Source organism: Coccinella septempunctata, chromosome 5 (assembly GCF_907165205.1).
Source record: "Coccinella septempunctata chromosome 5, icCocSept1.1, whole genome shotgun sequence".
NCBI lineage: Eukaryota > Metazoa > Arthropoda > Insecta > Coleoptera > Coccinellidae > Coccinella > Coccinella septempunctata.
This window is the reverse complement of record NC_058193.1, coordinates 35,415,903-35,441,951: the sequence shown is the minus strand read 5'-3', so window position 1 is coordinate 35,441,951 and position 26,049 is coordinate 35,415,903. Positions and strand designations below refer to the sequence as shown.

The window sequence follows — 26,049 nt, the reverse complement described above, 5'->3', positions numbered from 1 at the left end:
ACAAAGGATTCTCTCAATCTGTCACAATAGGTCTCCTGAAATCGTGTATACTTCGATTCGTTTGGAAAAATATCAGTGATAGTTTTCGTTGAAAGGACTCTAATTGGTATACTCATCAATTGTTGAATGAGAACATGAACACACAGCCAAAAAACAATCTTTTTCATTTCCACAAAAGTCTCTTTTCCCTTCATAATAGGAGGGAAAAAGCTGCACCCCTTGAAAAGTAATAAGAATTTTCACCGCATTTTCATACGTGTTTCCCTATTTGATTTTCCACCTATCTTTTCCTACCGCGAATAATATTATCCCTTGCTCTGCAACCCCAAAAGGAAATGCATGATTCCGGTTTGATTCGGTTCTGAATTGCTTGTATAATTTAAATTGAGGGGTGAAGTAATTGGATTGTTTCTCTGGTGCACAGACATCATTTTGACGAATATTCCCTTGCGAAATTTCAGGAAAAGTTAATTTCTGAAGTCATGCTAGATTGGTCTGGGGAAGTATATTGAATAATTCAAAGAACGAGTTCATGTAAGGGTATTTTCAGCGAGTTTTCAGACGTTAAAGTGTTGTAAAGGAGTTTCAACCCGTTGAAATGATGCATAAACTTTATTGAGTGGAGTAAAACGTTTCCATCGCCTTTTATAGTATTCTATTGACTGCTGAATGCAGTTCCTGTGATACATGCCACTTTTTTTTACTGGGAGTTACAGGATCGAGTCTTTCTTTGCTCAAGGATGGTCCCAGTTTGGGGTCCATGGCCTTCAAGAGTTCCTATTATGTATCACATTTAGATCTACGATGATTTTTTTGGGAGATACTCTTGTCAAAAGTTCACCTTCGAAAAATTCCCAATTCCCAAAAAGATGGGGTCAGTTAAAAAATCGTCAAGATCGAACAGTTGTGCCGAAATGGATGAAATTTCGAGATTTAGTACTGAAAGAGTTGCTTCTTCAGAATATGTATCACATTTGAATCTGCGACTATTTTTCTGCGAGATACGCGTGTTGAAAGTTGACCTTCGAAAAATTCCCAAAAAGATGGGATCCTCACATGACGTTGATACTGAAGATTTTTTTAATTGAGTACACGATAATTTCAGCAAGATGAGAAAAATTTTGAGCAATTTACCCAAGTGTCAAATGTTGAAATGTTCCTAAAAGTGGAAAAAGTTGAGTTCGAGTTCCCTACATCTCTATAATTTCCGGAATCTAGATTTGAAGCTAGCCTGCAACGGAAGTATCCCATTAAACTTTCACAAAGCATATTTTATGCACATTTTCAGTGCAATACACAATGCCCGACCTTTTCCATTTCCATGTTTCTATATATCCTGTTTCTCTCGGGTTATTTGTCCCAGTTTGTATTATTTCCCGGGACCGATAGTGCCAAATACAGGAGATCACTGGGTTGACAAAGGAATAGACGTTTCCTATGTGGACGAAAATAAAGGAGGAAACTTCAGCCCTTCGTATTGGGCGATCTAGCGTATCTGAAGATGAAATTTGCCTCACTGGATAAGGAAGCATATATACATGCATTCACATTTATTTTAGCAGTCGGTTGGTCATGAAATAATTTTCTCAAGTTTTTGTAACTAGAACGGAGTAAGGTTGGCACTCATGAAATGTCGTAAATGTCATAACGCCGTTGTCACAACTAAAATCAATTTTTATTACGAAAATGCCGAAAGTGATTGAAAAAAGAGACAGGGTTTCAGGAAGGGCTATTTAGAATTCAGGTCCGCTCATTCAAATAGTTATACCCTGATATTCTAAAATCCACAATACGTCAGACGATAGCGAACATATTCAATGTAAGAGAATTTATATAATGTTTCATCTGAATCTAAACGACTTATATTTCAGCTGAATATTTCCACAATCAGAAAGATTGTGATTGAAGAGGATGACAAAGAATTTCCTCCTATTGGGAGACCCAAAAAAGTGGTGGCATTTGAGAATTTTTATTTGAGTGAATTAATGCGAAAAGTTTACTACAGGATTTTCGATGAATGTCATCGTAGAATAAGTTCCCGAAAATTGATTTTTCCATTTTTCATTTGACTTATCCTATACATTGTAAGTGTCTTAAGGTACCAATAAATACCTAATTATTATTATTATATCGATGCATTAAGATGAACAGCCACAAATACGCGCCAGTTGTCCTGTTAATTGTTTATTCTTGTGAAATTTTTGTTCAAAGGTGAAGTTCATCTTGACTTGAAACTTCCTTTTACTTATATTAATGCATGATGTTTTTTATTGAAGAATTTAACATTCTCGTAATTATGTGTTAATTACTTCGGGAGATACCCATTCCCAACCACTACAACATATGCATTTCATCTTCGTGTTATTATTTTTGAAATCTACAACTGATGTAACGTATTCAAACTTTAGCCAAAGAAGATAACGAACATTAACTCTCCTCAAGATAGAGCATATTATGATATTATACTGATCTTTTGTATTTTCCATGCAAATAATTGGATTTGGTATACCTTCAATCAGTTTGTATAAACTTCAATTATGTTAGTCACATATTTTCTGAAGAGATTCGACATTGTTATAAAATAACAGAAACTTTTACGTAGAACGGGCAACATAGCGTTGATTTAAAACCCAAAAATGTTTTGACAAGCTGCATAACCCCACATTTTCGTACTATACAGGGTGAAATGTGTCAAATTTCCATGGCCAACCGACTGCTAAAATAAAAGTGAATGGAGTATATGAAACGAGCCTTTCTACTCAAAATGAAATGGAATTTTCAAATCTAACAGACTGTCAGTGTGACGTGTCATATTCATCAATTGAACAAGGATGAAGATGCGTTTTCTGTTATCGATGATGAAGAGCAACCTTTAAGTAACTACTCACCTAAGAGGAATTACTGTAACTGTGCTGAATTCCACCAAAACCTCAGCGAAATGATCCCGAACGGGTGACAAAACGGCACTTCTCGTGTCCTCCTAGCGTTGCCATAACCCTGATAACAGCCTCACAATCTTTTCCCAAGGCCAGTGCAAATCGCCGCGACTGTTACATCAAAGACATATCCGATACGTTCACACACTGTCCAAACTGTGTCCGAATCGTCCCTGATTTTACGCTCGGTATTATGTACGTTGCAAAAATAGATTGTCCACATGTTAATTTAAAACTTTAGGTAAACATACGCGATTCTAAAATAGAGCCGATAGCCATGTTCACTCTTCGATTCAGTTCCACACCGTCTACAAGAATAAAATAGTTGTCGTCACTCGTATTTCGAGAACGGCTATCTAGATTTTTTTTCTGTACTTTCTGCTGCTTCGATGCCAGCACAATGATTTTGATATCTCGCCGTGGATGTATCAAATGGGCAGGGAAATGTCAGTGTGGGCTATTTTCGTTGCAACATAGGTGAGTTGGGCAACGATATGGAAGAGATGATTCTTGGGGGACAAGGTCGGAAGATGTTGGATAGACACTTGTAAACAGGAGATTTCGAAACGTTGACAGCGGATGGGTCAACGTTTTTCATAATGGTCATTGCATTGGTCTTCTTTACTCGAAGGAAATGCAGTTTTGCTCCTGGAATGGACGCTCATTCTTATGGATATTGTAGAAAATTGAAATTCAATGATTCGAAGAACTTTCTCTTGGGAAACTCAACTTTGAGGCTGCTACTCTGGATGTTATTGAAAATTTTAATCTTCTAGGCACACCAATATTATACAGGGTGGTCCAGATCGTAACCAAGAAATTTTAACCACGTATTCTTCATCAAAAATAAGCCCTAGTTTGTCATATAAACATATGTCGAGAAATGTTTCCTCTCCGAGATACGGGGTGTTAAAATTATAGAAAAAAAAATGTTTTTTATCAATAACTTTCACACTGCTTGAAATATTTTTATGAAATTTGAGACATAGGTTTTGAGCGTCAAGGAGCACTTTTTGCATAATATCATTTCTTTTTTATTCTACCAGTAGCGTCCGTACTGCAGAGGGACTGAATATTTTCTGACAAAAAAATGATACGCCACTGGTTTTTCCGACAATAAAAATTACTATTTAAACCCTTTTTTAATTTGGAGCAAATTCGGTCTCTTGACTTTTTGCTGTACGAGGCACCGTTTCCGGTTTAAAAAAATAAAACACATTCTCATGCATGAAGAAATCGCCAAAATTTGATATAGCAAAAATAGTCTTATTATTATGTACCTACCATATCAAATTTTGGCGATTTCTTCATGCATGAGAATGTGTTTTATTTTTTTTAACCGGAAACGGTGCCTCGTACAGCAAAAAGTCAGGAGACCGAATTTGCTCCAAATCAAATAAGGGCTCAAATAGTAATTTTCATTATCGGAAAAACCAGTGGCGTATAATTTTTTATCTGAAAATATTCAGTCTCGCTGCAATACGGACGCCACTGGTAGAATAGAAAACAAATGATATTATGCAAAAAGTGCTCCTTGACGCTCAAAACCTATGTCTCAAATTTCATGAAAATATTTCAAGCAGTGTGAAAGTTATTAATAAAAAACATTTTTTTTTCTATAATTTTACCACCCCGTATCTCGGAGAGGAATCATTTCTCGACAAATGTTTATATGACAAACTAGGACTTATTTTTGATGTAGAATACGTGGTTAAAATTTCTTGGTTACGATCTGGACCACCCTGTATAATACTCGTAGGAAATGAGCATCAATAGGTTACCATCGAACTTTAACATTACCAATAATGGGCAACGATGTGTAACATAAAACATTTATTCTGTTCATAGGAAGACAGATTGTCTACATTTTCCACGTCTGGTATATTGCTCTCTCTAGGAAATCATAACAAAAACATTCATTTCATCACGAAGAATCACGTTTTATTAGGGTAGGTAAGTACAGGATATATCTTTCGAAATCATCTTCAATCTGGTAGATTCGAAAACATTACATGGTCAGAATTTCAGTTCGCACCTCTCAACAAAACAGACGGTGCTAGTGCCAACTGGAATGCTTCCACTTTTACGAATCCACTATACACTAGAGTGATGAGACGTAGACCATCAATAAGCACTCATGATGTAAGAAGGGGATTGATAGATTTCTGTATAAAATTTCACTCGGTAATGCAACGATGTGGTATCGGAGCCAAGATAAACGGAAAATTGGAAAACGATACCGTTGTAGTTTTTAGAATCGCGCGTTATAGGTATTTGTTACACCAGGTATCTGGAATTGCTGCAAGGAATGCAACCCTTTGAAAACTTGAGAGACATATTTATTATTTACCGAGCTCGATGAAATTCAATATTTATCACTAGAAGAGTATGTATCATATCTAGATCTACCATGGTTTTTCTGGGAGATGCTAGAGTCAAAGGTTGCCCTTCTAAAAATTCCCAAAAAGATGGGGTCAGTTGAAACTTCCTCAAGACCGAACGGTTGTGCCGAAATTGATGAAATTCTCAGATTTATTGCAAGAAGGGTCGCTCTTTCAGAATATGTATCACATTTAGATCTGCGATAGTTTTCCTAGAAGATACATGACTCGAAATTTGATCTTCGAAAAGTTCCCAAAAAGATGGGGTCTCTCAAAAATTAGTCAAGAGTTGCTCTTTCAGAATATCCTCCTAAAAGAAATGATTACAGTGTGAAACAGCAGACATACTCAGAAAGTCGAATTAATGAAGGAAAGAATGGCAAGCCATTATCATAATTCAAATAGCTTGCGTTCTGACGAGATATTATTTTGCCTTCTTTCAGGGAGGCGTTCATGCAGAAGCTTCTCAAATGTGGTCTGAGTATTTTGACCTCCAAAATAAATTATTCTCCAAGTTTACTGTGTAAGTCATCTCCTCCAACAATCGCTATGTGCTAACGAGGTTTCGACGGCCAGAGAAATGAATATGGATTATCTTGAGTTCAATTTACTGGAGTACTCAATGTATGAGGTTGTAGAAACCATTACTGCTGGAATTCACCGATATAAACTTTTTTCACAGAACTGTAAACACGAGTCATTCATCCCTGGTACTTCATCGATATATTGTATCTAGCATGTATCTCGTATTCTCTGGGTTCTTATTGTTGGCATCAATTCCCACACAGCTCAAAATTGAAACCGAAATTTGGCGTTCAACAAATTATTACTTGAGTAGCAAATGTCCCACGCAATACCAGCAATTGAATCAACCCAAGATGCTGATGAATCCAACAATTGTACTCTTGTAGACATTATGGTGATCAATGGAAATAATTAAAAATAACATTTAGCTACCTAGAAATTGGCTCGATACTAGAGGTTATTAATAATTGGAGGGTACTCGAAATTTTCGTTAACTTATTTTTATTAGCTCGTAAATATTTGTGCAAATTAGTTGTGACACTTTCTCATTGGTATTGATGTTTATACTGAGTTATATGTGAGGATGGCAAGTGTCAGGAATAAAAAGACGTTTATATCGATAAACATTGTATATTGTTTGCCTTTAGTTCTCGATTTCGTAACTGATCTCTAGGGACATCATAATGTTGCCAGTTCTGCTGACTTTGTGATAGGTACTGTGATGTCCGTAGATCTTTCTTGACACCGATTCAAGTAGGAATAACTCAGCGATATGTGAGTTAGATAGTAGCTTCTTCAAGACCTTCTAACGAACGATTCGAAAAGGATAACGTCAATCTCTTGACATGGGGGAAGACAATAATGGACGAAAACCTTACGTTGGAATTGTGGGATCCATGCAACCAATAATCCGAAGCCTCTTCACTGAGCAGATAGCCCAGTATCTACTGAAAATCTCACAACCTCATTTCCTACATCTAATAAAGTGCTCCCTTGTTGATAGATGCATGAAGGCTTCGCCTGATGCTATTTGAATTATGGAAGGGAGATATGTAACGATATTTAGAAACCATCTGCTTCCTACACGAAATTAGATCATTCGTCATTTAGAGCTGAAGACCAGAAGTTTGCAAGATTATATTGTAGCATTCGTTCAGACATTAATTGGTGCTTGCAGTGAATTTATGATCCATTAGCAGGTAATATTAAGCCATGTTTGACAAGAAACATCATGGCGGAAACAGCAATTTTACGTTCCTGGAATTGAAACGCGATTAGTTAAACTAGTATTTGTTCCATTACGATATCGATTGCTACTCGTCTAGCCCAGTGAAAGCTACAGTGTTAATGAAGGCAACATTTTGGAAAATTCGTTCAAGTACAGGATGTGAATACATGCTGTCATATATGCCCCTGCTTAGATACAGCCCTATTAAGATGGCACCTGAGAAGCAGTCTTCTGTTTTTTCTCAGAAACCAGAAAACTGACAGAAATTGAATTGAATAGACTCTCTGTGGGAGCAAGAATGGCAATCAGAAAGAATTTTGTTACCGGGAATTCTGGATTACATTTGTATGTGACGTTAAGAATTGCAGAGAAAGAAAAAGTTTTTGATGCTAATTCAAAGCGCGTGATTCGTTTACGTTAGTGAATGTGCCTGTTTAGGAATTAGGAATACGATATACCATCTGTTAACATCAGTCGAAAATCTGCGTAATCAAAGTCGGACTTGGAAGAAGGCCAAACCTAGACTAGTCAATAAAGAAAATCTATCTAGTTCCTTTTGCCAATGAACTTGTTCGAGAAGTCGTTTGTTATTATTCATTCGTAGTTCTTATACTCCTTTATATAAGATTTTCCGATACTGACAGCGCCCAAACGTCTAACCAAGAAAATTTATGGATTGTAGGGGGATATATAAATAGATACGTTTTGTGTGACAGACCCTTCAGCACCTTATGAAAAAGGCGTCAGCGCCATGTGTTTGAGCTCCTCATCAGGAAATTATGGGTCTCGTGATCAAAAGAGTGTTTTCGAATAAATTTTCCACTAATTCATAGAAACCATGGACGAAATGTTGGATCAAGGATTCATTTCACGTATGATTATTAGTTATTATCATGTATATATTCGAATTATCTGACAAACAATTAGTGAAACTGTGACAAGTGACAATTATCGTAGCTTTAGGTAAACATAGCCTTAAAAAACACCCTATTTTTCATCAATGTATACTTCATAATCGAATAATTCTGAAGGCCAACAGAAAAAATCCATTGGATTTCAGTTTATTTATTTTAGTGATCGAACCTTGAAATCTAGAAAGAAAGGATTATAATCTAAAGGTTATGATGAAATTTTTAAAGCCTTCTTTTTGAAGTAAGTAGTATATTTCATGAGGTTGATTTCAAAAAATCTCATCCTCCTTCATTCGAACTTCATTTTGTCTATTTCAGCTCTTGTCTGATTTACCAAGGTTCCAAAATTAAGGATTAAAACATATTACCAATAGTTTCACAGCAGAAACTCGAGATCTGTATTGGAATAACCAAACTTGATCTTGTCCCTTTTACTTTATTAGAAAAGATCATCATTACTTAAAATTTAATTGCCTAACGGCCGGTTTCATAATCAAACCTAAAGTCCCTTTAATTTTAAAGCCTCCTTTAGCCCTACTAAAAATGACAGTAAAGGAAGCTTTAAGTGACTTCAAATTTGATTATGAAACTGGACATTAATTCTGTATTATTGTATGTTTAGGGTGCTTTTTCATGACCAAAGATAATGAAATAGAAAAAGTTAAATAAACCATATCAGTTGCTCATTTATATTAACATTATAGTCAAATATAAAAAAAAGAAATCATTCTGTCAGAAATATTGAACAGTATTCCTATTTTGGATGACATAATTCGTTGTATTCTCCAGTACAGTATTCTTTACTGGAAAATTTAAAGAATTACTCGAAAACTGAGAAAAGCAATGAGTTCAATGATTGCTGACATAATTTTCCAGGAAAACCAGCATTGAAATAAACCCAGGAGGACCAAAATGCCCCTACCTGACAGTCATAATAATTTGGCATAAATTAACATTCATAAAAGATTCAGATGAACCATTAGGCCAGACGACCCTACATCAAGAAAACCCTCGATCTAAAAATTGAAACTGTCCGAAAATAAGACCAAAAATAAACTTCTCACACCTACCTAACGGTATAAGGCATCGCATAACTATCACACAGACCAATTCACTCGTGATACGCGGCAGATCGACGGCGTCTGGACGCGTTATTTACGCTTCAGCGTCGTAACTGCACTGACGTTTGAGCGACGCCAGAGAGCGACGTCCGTCGAGGCATATGGGTTGACGTAAAGCGGGAATTTCACCCGTTTTCCACCTGAAACACCTCCGCGCACGCGCCCTTCGACTGACCGAATAGGTGTCTTTGTTGACGCTAGCCAAAGTTCAAGTGCAGGAGGGAAGGATCCCTTTGATGGACTGCCGAAATGTTTTGGCGCATTTTTGGTCGTTTTACTGGGCCTTCTCACGTGGATTTACTCCAGATTTTCGGGAAACTATCGAATTATGTTTCAATTATTATTTTCATTGCTCATCTGTATATGAAAACGTGAAAATTGGAACTATATTCCATACTGGAGTATTTTTCAATCCATATTTGATCCATTTTTGAGCATTCGAACTCATAAATTTCAAGATTTAACGTCACATGTAAGAAAATTTATTCACTGACTAAAGCTATCTTGAGACAAGTTAATTATTTTCGAATAAGCTTGACAAAAGAAGACAGGGAACAGACACCTCTGGAATTCTGTGTACTGGGACACTTAGAACACTCTAACTAAATGGTTTGATGACCCTGAGAAAACGGTTCTGATGCTTCTAGAGTTAACTCACAGATGTTTCAATCTTTTCAGCATGAATGAAGGGTAGTGAAGAGCAAGCTGCGTGTCCCAGTTCTTATGTTCGATAACTCAAAGATACGCCACTGCTCTCAACTCAATCACAGGAGCTTGGTGGATCTTCTCATAGTTTTGTATTCATTTGATGTATCTTTCTCCAACACAAGATATCATCCACGTCTTCCTATTTTCTCATTTTGACCATAACGTTCCATAAAAATACCAAAAATTCAAAGAACCCAACTCTTGAAACTAAGTTGGAAGCTATCTAATGGATATTTGAACGTTTTGTAAAATAAAAGTATTCTTTATTTTTTCTCATATAATGCATCATTTTCGAGTAATTTGATATTCAAAAAGTATCTGTGAAATTTGAAAAATTGGATACTTTGACTGAGAACAACTCTGTTTAAAGGATCCACAGATGTTTAGTGTCACAGATTTAGCTAGTTATTCTGAAGGCAATATTGTTTTTCCAGGGGTGGCACAGCTCATTAAGAGAACTTAAAATGGCTATATTTTTTTATTAGGGTCGAATCGCGAGAATTGGTAGTTTATTCCATAGTCTTTAGTGTTTCCTTGAATTCTGAGAGTAAATCCTGTTTTTCATCTCCCAAACCATAGTAGTGTTTGTTAAGTGACAAAAAACTTAAAAGGAAAAATTGCAAACAAAGAGATGTTCAATATTCCTGAAACACAACAATTAGACTTGAACCAAAACGGCTTCATCTAGGAGAAATAAGAGAAAGATCCAAATACAATTTATTTCCATATACAACATTTTATTCGGTATGCACATTTTCAACGTTGCTTTTTCAAACGAAAAGAAACATTCCCTCAATTGGCTGACCTCTTCAAGCCAGAGAACAATCCCTTTTCCCTCATTCTTCCCTGTGAACTTCTTTCCGCCTCATTATACCCTGCCTTTCAATTCTTTCTTCTTAACGACCACACTTTCTCACTTCAAACCCCAGGTTTTAACAGGTTGCGTACGCAAGCCATCCTGTCGACAGATATTTCAGCTTCTTTCAGTCCGGGACAGATAGTCACGAATAAAACGTATAATTTTTTGCACAATCCGACTTTTTTTGGATTTCATTCTTCAGAGTGTTGGAAATTGAGTATCAGCTGGTTCTTTGGCAATGGAACATTCTATTTCTAATCCAAGTAAAACATGAAATTTTCATTTTTCCAGTTGTCATTCTCTGATTTTCAGCTTATTACAATAAATTTCATCAATTTTTTTTGTTCGTATGATTTTCGAGATATGAACTTGTGTACTCTTCTTCAATCAGAGAATTGAAATAATTTCAGAAATTTAATTTCTGTTCATTCATATTACAGAAGAATTTTTGAAATCAGCCACTTTGTAGTATCGATATGAACATTTTGATGTAGTGTTCCGCATAATGAATGCTCTGTGTTTGTACTTATTTCAGAAACGAAAATCGCAATATTCCTATGCATATAGTATTCAAGGTTCACTGAACTCATGCCATCATTCACATTAATATGCCTTTTCAAAACGAGGATATTTATGAGCTGCTAACACGATAATTCTGATGGGGGAGATAGCTATGAACTAGGGAAAACTCCTTGGCATTAGATTTGGATCAGTAGTATGAAATTGAATAATTTCATTTTCGTTTTACCAACTGTTTGGACTCCTTCCAAATTTCACTATCTGCATATTTGTATGAAATTTTTAAATTGTTATTGATGGAACCAGTCCTTTTATGTTTCTCCGAAAAAAATTTAGGGGAAAAAGTGTTTCTTCTGACTTCAGGAATTTCCTGTTGTTGCAATATATTTATGTCAAAGACTCACCCTATATATTTGTTTTCAAGTGAGAAATCCTGTGATAACTATGTTTATTTTAGTGGTTTTTGAAGTAGCAATGTCAACCTTAGTGTTGAAAAGTTATCTAACATTTACGTATTGTATACTCAATAGAAAATTACTAATCATGAAATTAGAAAAAATAAATTAAAATCACTTTTTGAGATGTATATTTATGTTTAACGCATCTATAAATGAAGAAATTACTCAATAATCCCCCCAACTTAACGACCATACAGGAAATACATTGTATTTCCACAATCATCGTGGAAGAAAACTTCCAACAATGCGGGAGTAGCCAAAAATAAATTTGGGGGATATTTCTGCAACTAAAACGATCTATTTTAAGGTGAGACCGCAAGATGGCTGCAGCTATTCGGTTTATTTTCGCGTCAAGCAGTATTTTGGAATGTTTTCAGTAGAAAACCCTAATTTCAGACATTTCTCCTTTCAAGAATTGTTATTATTTTTTTATTAGAGTATATACACGAAAAACTACCCTTCCTTTTGAAAGATAGTTAATGAAATGGTTTTCCTTATGCTGGTCCCAGCAAAAAACTTGGTTGGAAGTTTTTGACATAAAATACATTTGCTTTTTTTGTGTTAGTTAACAATTTTCATTAGTTGGCAATCTCTGTTGAAATTTATTGTTCATATACTTTTTTGGTACTGGTAGTACTCTTTTCTATAGAGTTCGTACAAAATCTTCTAGTTCAAATGTTTATTTTTCGTTATTTTATGTTCTCTTATTCATTTCACTATCAAAAATTCTGTAACATACTAAATAAACAAAAAATTTGGAAGGATGATCTGTTATGCTATTCACTGTTTGAATTTCGAAGAGGTGGTCGATTCTAGTGTGCATTTATGCGTATCTTAAGTATAGATGTAAGAAAAAAATCGATTTCATTTACTTGTATCTATCGAAGCTTTGAAAATATTACAAAAAATGAAGTGTTTCTCATTCTATAGCAAAATCTACTGTTCGCATCTACGTAGAAGTGGAAGAAGTCCTTCGGATCCTGTCTGAAAACTTATCCCTATAAGCTTTGTCCTCGAAAGCTAACTTTCCAACGTTCAAACGTCAATATAATCTACCGAGAGACACAAGTAATTCTTCTTCGGGGCGCAAACTCAGTAATTTTCACGTTTTAACCCCTGGATCAAGCATCTAATTGAGATGAAAAAAACACGTTGAGCAATATTTGAACGATTGGTGGTCTAAACGTTGGTCAGGCAACAAATTTCCTAGCTGCATCTTTCTGACAGTGAAAACCAGGCGGGTGCGCTAGTGACTTCCCAGATAGGACTCCCGATTATCGATTCCTGAATTTCTGGAGAGTGGCGAACGTTGCTGTGGTGGAGTGTACACAGCTGATCGATTTCCTCTACTCAGTGCTGGGTCCTACCCACATTTCGTGTTAGTTTTCCGGTTAAAGAAGAATCCATAATTTGAACACATCGATAGGTGGTGAAATAAAGGTGAGTTTTTAGTGTTCATTGTTGCGTTTGCTTTGTTTTTGTCTCTTAACTGATGTTGCCCTGTTCATACAGCAATATATTGCACCTGTCATATTTTTAGTTGACGGGAATTCAGTTAATTGATCAAGAATTGCTTGAAATAATCGAATACAGGAAGTGTTCAGTATTTTTCAAGCCTTTCTGCATGTTTCAAGCTGTTGTTGTTTCAAAACAGATTCGTCCATTGTTTACAAAAGCAGAACTAGGCTATTAGGTTTCTGTACCATACGATGCCAAAAGAGTGCTTGTTCAATTTATTTCTGAATCAATAACGGTTTTGAAATGGTTCAGAAAGCCAATTTTGTATATTTTTCTATGGAGTTTTCTGTCTCTGTTCATTCTGAACCCAAGGATTCAACAGAGGTCCAAATCTGTGTATTTCAGACTGACCTAGATTAGAACTCGGCAATTTGAAGCATCCTCGAACATACACTCCTCTTAAACTAACGACCACTTGATATCAAAAGGGTAAGTCAACCTAAAGCTTTTGCCTCATTTGGAATTCTTTCTCAAGTTTTGAACGATTGGAATTGGTGGAATTAGAATTTTTATTAATTGATCGTGTTCGACTCTCTTCACTGGTATATTTCTTATTCAAATGCAAGTTTTATCCGAGTTCATTTCACATTTGGATTATGGCTTTTCTGTCTTTCAAATTTATATACATCATAAGTAATACTGAAGGGGTAATGAAATATTTAGGTTGACTTAGAAGCCCAAATGAAGTTAGAAACTGTTCATGAAAATACCAGCACATATGGTGAATAGAAAGACGAATATTTCACTGGAACCAGATTGACAAAAAAGCTTGTATTGAATAAAGAAAATGATAATTTCAATAAAAAAAAGTTCATGAAAATTGGATTGATAAAAAAAACATACAAGAATACAGTTAAAATGAAAACCTGCCATTTTCAAAAACTAAAGAAGAAATTATCTTGTATTTTTTGTGTTTATCGGAGCCTCAAACATTGATTTCTAGTAGCTTGTTACAGATACATATAAGCTTCCCTTTTTTGTTGTTCTACTCATAGACGTGATTCCAATAGTTTTTCATTCTTCATTGAATTTAATACACAAGAATACCTCGTTTTATTTCGAAAATAAGTGGTATTTTTGTCTTTTTCGAAAGAATAGATGCCAGTTGGGTGAACGAAAATCAACAAATCAAACTTTAATGTTTAGAGCAATGCCAGATGAGGACGACTCGATGAAACATTGTTCGAATTTGTAATGACAACTGATTCTATTCACTGAAACCACTAAGGTGTGATACCTGTTAAGTCCCATCACACGAGAATACATATGACGAACGTAGAGCTGAATTTATCTGTCTATTTCTATTTTTACTGTTTACCCATCATTTTCGAAAATGTTATACCTTCGATGATATTGAATTATGAACTCAAAGAACCTCTTTAAATCTTCATTGGAAGCCTATACTCGAAATCCTCAAAAATATGCTAAATCTGTCTATACAAAAGTCGCGCATTCTAGGCTAGGCTTTCCCGACTCCAATTTTTCATTTGCTTCAATCGGAGTCGTAAAAACAAGTGTAGTTAAAATTTAACTGGTATTAGATTTGATAACAGAAAATTTATATGCTGTTAGAGCCCATTGTTCAATGCCACTGCCTTCAGTGGTCAATTTCATCTTTGTGGGTCATTATGATCGTGATGTTCAGAGACGGTGTTGCAAATACGGATTTTATATGTAGCCAAAAACTGCAATTTCTGGAAATCTCGGGGTGAAATATGAGCAGAGGTGGATCCTTCGATGGAGAGTTTGAAAGCTTAGATCTGAATCGAGAAGGTAGATAATTTTTGGTTAACTTCCGCTATAGCAAAAATATTTCTATAGATGCCTGTAGATCTATTTCAAGTGGTGATAGAAAATTTCAAGGGACTGTATCATCGTTTCTGTTACCATTCCGTTTCCGAGAACCATTCTGTAACCTATCTTCAGGTAGATCATTGTACAGACATCAGTTGATTTTTTTTTATCTTCAGTATCTGAAACGATGGATATATACGGTTGAAAAGAATCCACAAAAGTACTATTTATCCTCGTGAAATGCAACATCAAAGCAAAATAACCTAGAACATCTATTCAATTCATTTGTATAGGTAGTCAAGATCCTGAGATTTTTAGTGGGCTCCTTTGATCTTATTCAAAAAGGAAAATGTTTCCTTGGAGAATTTAGTCGCTCGCAGTTTTAAAACGATCCAGAAAACCATAAATGCGGTTAAAAAATGGATAATAAGAAAATTTGTGTAGGTATTCCTATCCACTGACATTAATAAACATGAAATGACATTATGCAACGATAGTATGAAATAGTTGAACACGTTATCACTGTGGCTTTGTTGTTGATAAAACGACATCGATTTAGTAGGAAAATTCGTGGTACCGGAGTGAAACGTACATCTGTGCCAAATAAATGATTGTAACATGTCTAAAGCAAGTAATAATATATTTTTCTTCATTATAATTCCACCCCATCATCAGGCTTTATCATTCTGATACTAAAATTGAAAGATTCCACCTTTTCAGAATTGGTATCATGAATAATTGAGACCTAACCTAGCCGTATTATAGCCAGTTTCATAATTCCTTCAATTTAAAAGCTTCTTTCTGGTTCCCTGTTCAGTTGGACTTAAAAAAAATTCAAAGTTGAATCTCTGGAAAGCTTACCGTTTCTATATCTGGAAGTAGGCCACTGAATTGATAAAATAATGAATGGATTTCGTGAAAGGTCATCGAAACTATTGGAAGAAAATGGTGTTTTTTCACTATTACGAGGAGGGATAGATTGAAAATATTCTATATATTCGTTTTTCGTTCAATGGAACATATCGATTAAGATAAAGGGAGCTTTCTCGAGATAAAGAGAGTAATGCAAGGAGATCTTTCTTGCCGAGTATAGTAAACATATGTATATGTCTGTAGCTGAAGAATATCGAATATTAATAGAGTAATCATCTGAATTACAACCAAGGAAGCGGGGGCTTATCATATATGGGACAGGAAACAATGAAATATAGTTTTACTATCATGGTAAATTTAATTGTTTGAATTCAGTCAGATACAGGTGTTCATGTGAAGTGTAATTAGATTCGAGGTTCGACAAAGGTGCAACATAAATTAAAGCGGATGTAGTGTTAGGATTTTTCTGATGTTATAAATGAACGTAACTATGCTCTGTGATTTCTAAGTACCTACTCTCTTGATATAAATCAGAGTATTACTCGAGTTTTCTTGTAGTATTTTGTATACTGATCTAGCAGTTTTGACCAGGTTGTTGCTATATGTCAAATCCTAGTTCATACATCTTCAAACTGAGACTTGAAGTATTTCTGTCGATGCAGAAATATTTTTCTTACTTATTATTAGCATGAAGGACCTCTATTAGAGACAAAAAGTGCATTTGAAACATCTCAACAATTACTATTCTGTTGTTATATATTTCTGTGTATAGGCTATCGCGTTATTTTTTTTAATGTTTTTTTTCAGGTGACCAGCCCTTTGAAATACGAAAACCAAGGCACTCTAGACTTTTATCGTGGGTTGAAATACCACTGGGATATTTTGGAGACCACGTAAGTCAATCACAATGAATCTAACTGAGTTTATTTTGTGAGGGAGGAAATATTTTTATATATTATGATACTATAATGTTAGATTTTTGGACAGCAATAAGTTTTGAGCTTCACATGGAAATAATTCGAAATGAAAAAACTCGTGAGACGACTTGTTGATAAAATGTTGACCAATGAAATAAACCAATGTTTTCCCCCACAATCAAAAAGTTCGATTTATTATCAATTGAACCGTAGTTATCGTTAGCTTCCATTTTATGTTCAACCACAAATTCGATAGAAGTACAGTAAGGAAATCTAGAAATACTAATTTATCGTTACACCTTGAATGTACTTTGAAAATGTCGACAAGAAAAACATTCCCAGGATGTCTCAATAAGGTCTGAATATTTTTCATTTTCATATATCTAATTATTATAGTTTTCTTAGTCTAGTGGCATTTAGATTTTTTACATGATTTTCTCCTTATATTTACACTCAGATACTTAAAATTTTTTGCCAATGCGTTCAAAAGCTTCTAGAAAATAATTTTTTCAGAAATCTTCATGAACATATAATTTTTTATCAATCCTATTTTGAATTCAAAACTTTCTACCGATTCCATACAGTTTCAACCCCAGTGGTAAATGAAAAATTATTATGAAAAGGACCATATGGTTATATTATTCGTGTAATAGGTCTTGGAGTAGGTAGGTATTAGATTGATCCAAACCAGTATTGAACAATATATTCTGATGATTGATGGGAAGGTTGTAATTTCAACTCGTTGGAGAAATATCTGTTATTTAATCCTCAATAAGGGAGCTATTAAATAGTGCTCAGGTAGTGTATTTAGATCATGAGAAATTCGTTATTTTAAAATCGATTGTTAAATGTTTTCGAGAATTTCTCGAACCAAGGTGAATTGACTATTTGATTTTGTGTTCTCCTACAATAATCTATCGATGGAAATCCGACAAGAAATGCGGGCTTATGGAAAAATTCGAATATAACTAGGTACCTACAATACGAAATGTTCCAATGTGAATTTTTTCTGCAGATGGCAGGAGCCGATCCCAAATGGCAGAAAGATGCTGCCGATCAAAACTTCGACTACATGTTCAAACTCCTCATAATCGGAAACAGTTCAGTAGGAAAAACCTCCTTTCTATTCCGATATGCAGATGACAGCTTTACGTCGGCCTTTGTTAGCACTGTGGGTATCGATTTCAAAGTGAAAACCGTTTATCGTCACGAGAAACGGGTGAAGTTACAAATATGGGTGAGTTCTAGTCAAGTATTCTTGGTTTTTATTTGAAGACACCGTGTTTTTCTTCAGGATACAGCAGGTCAGGAAAGATATCGAACAATTACAACCGCTTACTACAGAGGCGCTATGGGATTCATTCTTATGTACGATATAACGAACGAAGAATCCTTCAACAGTGTGCAAGACTGGTAATCATGCATTTCGCATCTTATTTTATTGAACACTCATTCATTTCTTGATATAGAATCATTATTTTGAAATTAGGTGGATACTTACGAGGATATATTGAAAAATTCTTAGCCTACTATAGAACCAAACAAAATTTCAATGTCAAAATATTTTATTACTCAACTTATTCTCTTCCTAATTGGATGCATTTATTACAGCGAACCTGCAACGTCTCTAGAACTTTCAAAAGAAAAGTTTCTTCTTGCTCTGCAAACCAGACCTCCACAGCTTTCATTACCTCCTCGTTGAAAGAAAATTTACGACCTTTTAAACTTTTTTTCAGTTGAGGAAAGAGATGATAGTCGGATGGAGCCAAATCTGGTGAATAAGGGGGGTGTTCTAGTTATTCAAACCCTAAATAACGAATTTTTTGCATGGCAACATGATATTTGCGTGCAGGGGCGTTGGCCTGCAAAAACAAAACCCCTTTGGATAGCTTTCCTTGTCTTTTCTCTTCAGTTTTTTTCCCGTAGAGTGGTCAGTAATGTCGAATTGTAATCTTCTGTTATTGTTCTACCATTATTCAAAAGGTCAATCATGAATACTCCATGGCAACCCCAAAAAAACTGAAGCAAGAACTTTGCCAGCAGATTTTTGGACACGAAATTTCTTAAGTCTTGGAGAACCAGAGTGTCGCCATTCCATCGATTGTTGTTTTATTTCTGGATCGTAGAAATGTACCCAAGTCTCATCCATAGTAACAATGCGGTTTAAGAAGTCTACATCGTTTTCAAATCGGGCACAGATCGAACGCGATGCTTCTACCCTTGCACACTTCTGGTCAACATTCAAACATTTGGGGAGCCATTTTGCAGCAATTTTTTTTATGCATAGAACTGGTGCAGGCTAACTAGATATCCATACATCCTCGTATATTGTCAGTGACATATAATTTCATCAATTCCAAATGCATTGATAACACGGAAAACCTCATCCCATTTTCCTGTTACAGGGTGACCCAAATAAAAACGTACTCCTGGGACAACGCCCAAGTAATCCTGGTGGGAAATAAATGTGACATGGAGGACGAGAGAGTCATAAGTTTCGAGAGGGGTAAACAACTTGCTGATCAACTTGGCGTTGAATTTTTCGAAACGAGTGCTAAAGAGAACGTGAATGTTAAGGTAAGTCGATTATGAGTCAATTCGAGGACTAGCTTGAGTCCAACATCAAGAAAACTCCGCTGACAGCTCTAAAACTCTCTAAAACTACGCCCTAGAGGAGAACCTCTAACCTAACCTAAAATAACCTAACCTAACTAACTGCTTAACAAGAATCATTTGCTGAGTGAAATGATCATTGAAATTTCATGATCATGATGGTTGGAACCATCAAAGGCATTCTTGTCAGTGGAGACTCTGAGCAATTTATCTAGATTCTAGAACAAGACAAGAAACTTGTAGAAGTAAGGAAGTAATCCCTCCAGAACTAGAAGGCCAGCTGTAGACTATGTGTTGTCGAGCTCTAATGAAGGCATAATAGACCCTAAGGTCAAAGTTTAATGAAACCCTCCTCAAATCAACAATCTACTGATCCAAATAGAGTCTCTGTTTTAAGGACTACACTTGAACTGCTTCTGTCTTGTTACCCTACTCAAAGGGTTGAAACTATGGCTTCAAAATAGACTCTAGAGGGTCAGCCTAGCGTATGGTGAACTGAAGAAAGGCAGAAACCTTAACCCTGAACAGTCTCCTAGAAACCTTTTTCGTTTCATCACGTTTTCATTGTTTCATTCTCTAATTTTCCCCTCCTTTCAGGCTGTCTTCGAGAGGCTGGTGGACATAATATGTGACAAAATGTCTGACAGCTTAGACACAGACCCCACATTGATGAGTGGTGGTGGTAAAGTTCCGCGCCTCACAGACGCCCCACAAGGACCACAAGCTGCCAATTGCAACTGCTAATAGCTCGACTCATGTCCATATATATGTTTCAAATCAACTGTAACCAAGTTGACCAGAATTTATTGAAATACGTCTGATGTTCTCTTCATTCCAATCGAGACTGACAATACGCATGTGTAGTATTCAAATAATGTTCAATAATCTGCGCCTGGAAACGTCCTCTCAATTTCATACAAGGATTCACAAAACAGTTTTAAATGTATCTTATTGAAGAAATCTCGAAATTTGGTGGAATTCATGATGTGAATTCTCGTACGAATTATACGTTTCTTTCAGAACTCCTTTTTTCAGACTGTTAGGCAATGAAACATTTTATGTATATTATGAAAGTGCATATTCGATGTGGATATTTAGAATTTACAAACCAATCAAGCTTAACACTGCTCCTTCAAAAAAGAGTGATTTGAAGGGCTACTATTTTCCAAAGACAAAGCTCAGAAATTCTTTAAATTTCACGCTCATTCTCATTATTTTTATTTTGAAAACGTTTTCAATTCATAAATTTTCTTGAAATTCGTTGCTTCTGAGTAATTACAGAAGTATAATCATCATATCATAGTCATAAAAGCATTTCAATTATGGAAAAAGAATCGCTCGATACCACACTCACAAAGCACAGTCACTAGTTGATATATCACATGAAGAAGTTTACGTAAGATAAATATTCTTTTATATGCTTATGGTTTCGAGTGAAAGAACAAACTAGTGTTGAAAAGATGGTAATGAAACAGATTTAGGAAGCTTGTAGAAGGAAAATACGCAAAAATGTAACAATTGGACGTGTAAATAGATCTAATAAGTGAAATAGTTTGAGTTAGAAAATATAATAATAATATGTTCAGGAATTTGATTAATTTATTTTTCCACGAGAGCAGCATCATTTCAAAATACATAATTCATGAAACACTATCAATGAACTGACATTTTTATGGGACATTCTAGATATTACTGCAGTTATACAAGAATAAAAATATTTTTATTCTTTGAAAATTCCATCTTTTCTATTTGAAAACGTCTCGTTTAAAGCAATCATTTTAAATCTACTTGATGTTACTCATATTGTTCCCAAAATTGATTGAATCAGTGACAAAATCACACATAATCCAACGAAAGATTCTGAAATCAAATTATAAAAGGTAAAGGTACCCTTGCTGTGTACCTAGTTGTGTGAATAATAATGTTAAAAAATGTTAAACATCGCACACGATGAAATCCAACAACCCATTAAGTGTTATAGATTTATTGTTACCTCCAGAATAATTATTGTATATTAAAACCACCTGATTTATTAGTGTAAAATAAATAAAGCGTAAATGCCAGCTGTTAACCCTTCTTCTTCTTTCTCTTTGCTTTATCGGTCGTTTTAGCGTGTTTTTTCTTCTCGTTCTTATATTTGATCGTTGTGTAAGTGGTGGGGGAAGGACTGGTTTCCCAGTAACGTTTGGGTTTCAATTTGGGGATGATTTCATACGCTTTGAAAGTTCTGTACACTCCATTGGGGATGACGTTGGTATCCCCAGAAGCTTCCGGTTTGAAGAGTGTCATGACCACTGGACCTCTGAAAAGGACTGTGTTTTGAATGGTCATGTGACGAAAACAGGTTCTACCTGGTGATTGGCTCGAAGGTGATTTTTTTCACGGGTATTCCATCTTTCCCCATTTTCAATTTACTGATCAGTGTTTTCTTCTTGTTCCACTTTACTTTAGCCTCCTTCAGTCTGGATAGTTTCGGGTGAGATGCATAGTATAAGTAAGTATTTTCAGATTTTGGTTTGTAGGTTCGGTATTTGTTCCTGCGAAAGAAACCAACATCTGTTTATCTTCAACAATGAAGAGTGAGAGTATGTGGTGAGGTTTGATACCAACAGGAAGTAGTAGGAAGTGTCAAAAACAAAAATATTATGGTTGTTTGAAAGTTTTCAACATGTTGTTCAGTTTATATGAGGTATACTTGTTTGTGGACAGGATTTTAGACTTTTATGGATGATTTATTGTTGCAATAATGAGCCAAGGGCACTCACTTCTGATCTGGAAATGACAGATTAGCAACATGATTGTCCTCGTCGGTTAAAAACATTTCGAAATATCCTGTATAACTGCTCTTCTCGCTATCCAATTCCACCGATATAGCGTAGGTATACACTGCAAAAATCATAAATAGAATAGGGTGGATCATGAATCAAAAAAATAACTCACAACAAAATGGATTCTCAGCTGCGGTGTTCAAATAAAAGGATGAATTCGATGTTATATTGTGCTTGGAAGATAAACCGAAAGTTATGCATAAATCTTCATCTGTATCGGACATGCAAGTGATGCATCTTCCCTACAATCGTCAAATAGTACTAAAAATCAACATCTGAGCACGAAAACTCACATCTAAGAAATGCTGGTAGTCCGGACACTGAACTCCAACGAAAATGCAATCCCTGTTTTCTATGGACTCTATGAAATACTTAAAAGCCCGCTTATGACTGCAACCGGGCAGAATCTGGCCTGGCAAAAGTTCCTGCCTGCCCAACTTCAAAATCGAATGGTGTTTCACCTCCTTACATCCGGGTTGGATGTCAGCATTATTTACGAAGAAATCAGCATCGCCCATGAATTGTCCGCTACCTTGACTCACACCTGACAAAGTTGGAAATCGGAATTGTGGCGTAAAGAAAACTTATGGCTCACTTTGAAAATAGTCTGTGTGTAAAACTTCCACGTATTTCGCGCAACCTGCGTGCAAGCGAACAATTTCAGGCATATACTCGAATCTGGGACCTGTGGGATCCAGCCCTGGAAAATTGGAAATTAGTTTCTCAATGAACGCGTAGAAAAAAGAGAGAACCTGTAATTTTTTTCAAGCCACTTATCTCCTGTCCTACATATCCAGCTATGTGAGCGCCAACGCCATGTCCTATCAAATGTATGTCGTCTTTACAGGTTCCAAGTGTCTGTAATATACCTAGTGACATTAGAATTGTTACACTCGGAACACAAACACAAAATGATCACAAAATACAGATTTTTGGGGGTTTTGATGGGCCTTAACTACCCCAGTGGTGCATTTTAGAACGTTGGTTGACGTTTCTTCCACTTCTAGCAACATAGACCATAGATCAAGGTTAAAATCTAGTCTGTTAACACGAGGCAAAGGAGTAGGTATTATAAAACTTGAGGTCCAATAGCCTCACGCTGCACTGAGTCACTCACAAGTAGCATATTGATGAAGACTATGATCTCCAGCGCCACCACTCTCGCATTAGCTATAGCTTGGTCAAAGGGTGGTTCAGCACCAGCTTCCCAGTCCACAGATATCATATTCAAGGGATATTTCTCCAGGACTGCTGAACCAAGATGCTGCAGACGGATGCTAATGGTGAACTTGGGTTACTGTTCTTAGGTGTGTTAAATTCTTCGTTACCTTTATCCATCCCGTGTATCCGTTACTTGTGAAATCATGGATAGCTATGATGACGTCGGAGCCTCTTTGAAAGCCGGCATTGGAGATGGACCTTGCGTTAGCTGATGCCTTTTCGAATACTAAAGTATCCTGCAATAGAAGAGCACTCACTTTTTGATTGGAAAAAGTCTTATTTTCATTATTATTATACCTTAACTTCAGTTTTTCTGATATCAATATGAATTAGACCTTCAAGATGATATTTTCAAATGGATTGAATGCAGATGAGTAAACAAATTAGGAATTTTTCATGCGAAATCGATAGCTCTGTTTCTTTGTGCAAAGAATATTTTCTTAGGATTTATTCCAGTGTAATAAACTCTGGATACTTACACTGTCATCACTTCCTAGTATCAGAAATTCGGTCTTGATAACATGTCTTTCTAAGGGTTTGTAATTGACCGGCCTATATTGAGGGTGATACCATTCCTTTGTTACCTCTATACATCCAATATCCTCAAAACATTGACTAAAGAGGACTATCAGAAAATATCGTAATTACAATACGTCAACTACGCTAATTTTATCGAATTATCGGAAATCTTTGGACCATAATTGATGATGAGGCATGTATTTACGGCCTTCTGTTTACCTATATTTGAAATTGGGAATAATATTGATGGGTACGGCCAAAAAAAGGACAATCAAGTTGATACCATTATAATTGATGATGTCATTTAACTTCATTATTGAATAAAATAATTCCTGCAATACCAGTGAGGTTATTAAAAGTTCAATATTCAATGTTATTCAATTGGTAATTTTATTATTCAAAAACCTGTTTTAAGTTAAGATCCAACAGAAAAAAAGTATGATTTTGAGTGTCATGAGTCCACCTCTGGCATTTCGAGAAATACGATTTTTTACCTTAGTCCTCACTTATCAAGCCTTAATGATCCAATTGAGGCCAGTTTGTCTATGATTGAGGCCATGAGTGCGTACTTTTCGAAAGAAATATTGTAAAGCATATAGAAACATTCAATTAATCTAAAAAATCTTCGTCTCTCAAACGAAAATTTAATGAATGTAATTTTCTCAACAAAAGAAAACATTGAAAAATTATAAATATATAAAATAAGCTGAAGCACAATGGAAAAAACATAAACTGATCAAATTATTTCATCATTAAAAATGAATATATTAGTTGATATAAATTCTCAAAGCATGGGATAATGCTCTTGAACATCAACTCCAACTTTGAAGAGTTTCGAACATATTTTCTCATGTGAAATACGAATTTCTAAAGAATAATACTTACCCATATCAACTTTTTTATCAGTTCTATCCTCAGTTTCATTGTTTGCAGAATTGATCTTCTCCATGAACATTAAAGTGAAAAACAGTGAATATCCAAACTTGAAATACAAAAAATCGTTAACGAAGAACATCTCCACATAGTACGTGTGGAATGTGTCAGATTTTAACAGATTGACATTTTTTGGACACAAAAATTTTTGAAAAACTACAATTTTCTTATTCTTTCACAACGAAGATACAAAAATACACTGGTTAATTAAAATTATGCTCCATCAAAAGTCAATTCAAATTCGAAATAAAACAATTTTTTCAGATTATATTTTAATGTCATCGATGCTGTTGGTAGGCCATGAAACATTTTATTCATAAATGCACATCAACTTTTCCTTTAAATTTTGGTAGTATTATCCACTTCCACAGTAACTGTTGAAGATTTTTGAGCACCTGTGTTCTCAATTATTTGAACGTCGCCATTTCCTACATCATTCCTATTCTGGATCGGTAAATTTTTTTCTGTCACGCTGATCACTTTATGAGGGGTGGAATTTTTCTGTGTATCTTTCTCATTCGTCTTCTCAAATAGATTTCTGCTGCTTTGGAGTTTATCACGACATTCTTCAGCTTCATTTTCTACCACGCATTTGACCAGTTCATAAAGTTTGTCCAATTTATCTGATTGAGTATTGTCGTAAAACCAGTACGCTGGGTTCAGTTTATGAAGGAAGTAAACTGGAGCCACTGTAGGTGATATTGAGGTGGATGTTTGATTTTCTTCAAATTTTGTATTCTGGTAGCCAGTTCTCCATGCTGGGAAAATGTAGTTCCCTGAAATTCGAGAACTCTGAGCAAAGCTTGGAATATAATGTGTAATGGTAATTAGTGAATTGACATGATGAGTAGGGAGTTCTCCTACAACTAATCCTTCCTTATTTTAATAGGAGAAATCCATTGATACTAAAAATTTATCATAAACTTCCATAGACATTATGCATCATTTCACTTTTCCATTAATAAATACCTGGTAGCTCATACGGTTCATGAGTATGGATAAAATTTCAATTATAAGGTGATTTTGGATAAAAACAATAAAACAAAATGAAATTTGCTTGTTTCACTTACCGCTGACTCCTTGCAGAACCAACATACAACCAAACACAAACGCATACATTTTTTGATTTGTTTCTTCCGACCCTTAGCATAAGGCTTATATAGGTTCTAACAACTTCAACACTCATT

At 35.3% G+C, this 26,049-nt stretch overlaps 3 protein-coding genes across 10 annotated transcripts in view; 1 reads left to right on the top strand and 2 right to left on the bottom strand.

Moving 5' to 3' along the window:
* LOC123314203 overlaps positions 1-9,213 on the bottom strand; it is a 75,085-nt gene extending 65,872 nt beyond the window's left edge. Inside the window, exon 1 of the mRNA XM_044899335.1 lies at positions 9,052-9,213. The gene's annotated coding sequence lies outside the window, so the exon portion shown is untranslated. The remainder of the gene's footprint in view (positions 1-9,051) is intronic.
* Positions 9,214-12,846: 3,633 nt separating this feature from the next.
* LOC123314207 (ras-related protein Rab-3) lies at positions 12,847-20,587 on the top strand. 7 transcript variants are annotated; one of them, XM_044899343.1, is made up of 6 exons: positions 12,847-13,086; positions 16,639-16,724; positions 17,764-17,985; positions 18,043-18,161; positions 19,154-19,325; positions 19,959-20,587. In XM_044899343.1, exons 3-6 carry the CDS (start codon positions 17,764-17,766, stop codon positions 20,103-20,105), a joined length of 660 nt encoding a protein of 219 aa, XP_044755278.1. In that variant the 5' UTR covers positions 12,847-13,086; positions 16,639-16,724; the 3' UTR covers positions 20,106-20,587. The 7 variants fall into 7 exon arrangements, with proteins under 7 accessions (XP_044755278.1, XP_044755274.1, XP_044755277.1 ...); XM_044899339.1 differs by lacking the exon at positions 12,847-13,086 and adding an exon at positions 14,787-14,937; XM_044899342.1 differs by lacking the exon at positions 12,847-13,086 and adding an exon at positions 15,455-15,589.
* Positions 20,588-21,329: 742 nt separating this feature from the next.
* Positions 21,330-24,967, bottom strand: LOC123314205 (pancreatic lipase-related protein 2-like). Of its 2 annotated transcripts, XM_044899336.1 has the most exons (11): positions 24,815-24,948; positions 23,890-24,035; positions 23,518-23,646; positions 23,307-23,453; positions 22,942-23,047; positions 22,785-22,889; positions 22,483-22,733; positions 22,302-22,431; positions 22,127-22,247; positions 21,713-21,898; positions 21,330-21,663 (listed from the first exon to the last, which is right to left on the bottom strand). In XM_044899336.1, the coding sequence occupies exons 1-11, from the start codon at positions 24,942-24,944 to the stop codon at positions 21,429-21,431; spliced, it is 1,686 nt and encodes a 561-aa protein (XP_044755271.1). In that variant the 5' UTR covers positions 24,945-24,948; the 3' UTR covers positions 21,330-21,428. The 2 variants fall into 2 exon arrangements, with proteins under 2 accessions (XP_044755271.1, XP_044755272.1); XM_044899337.1 differs by lacking the exon at positions 23,890-24,035 and having other exon boundaries at positions 24,815-24,967.
* Positions 24,968-26,049: the final 1,082 nt, after the last annotated feature.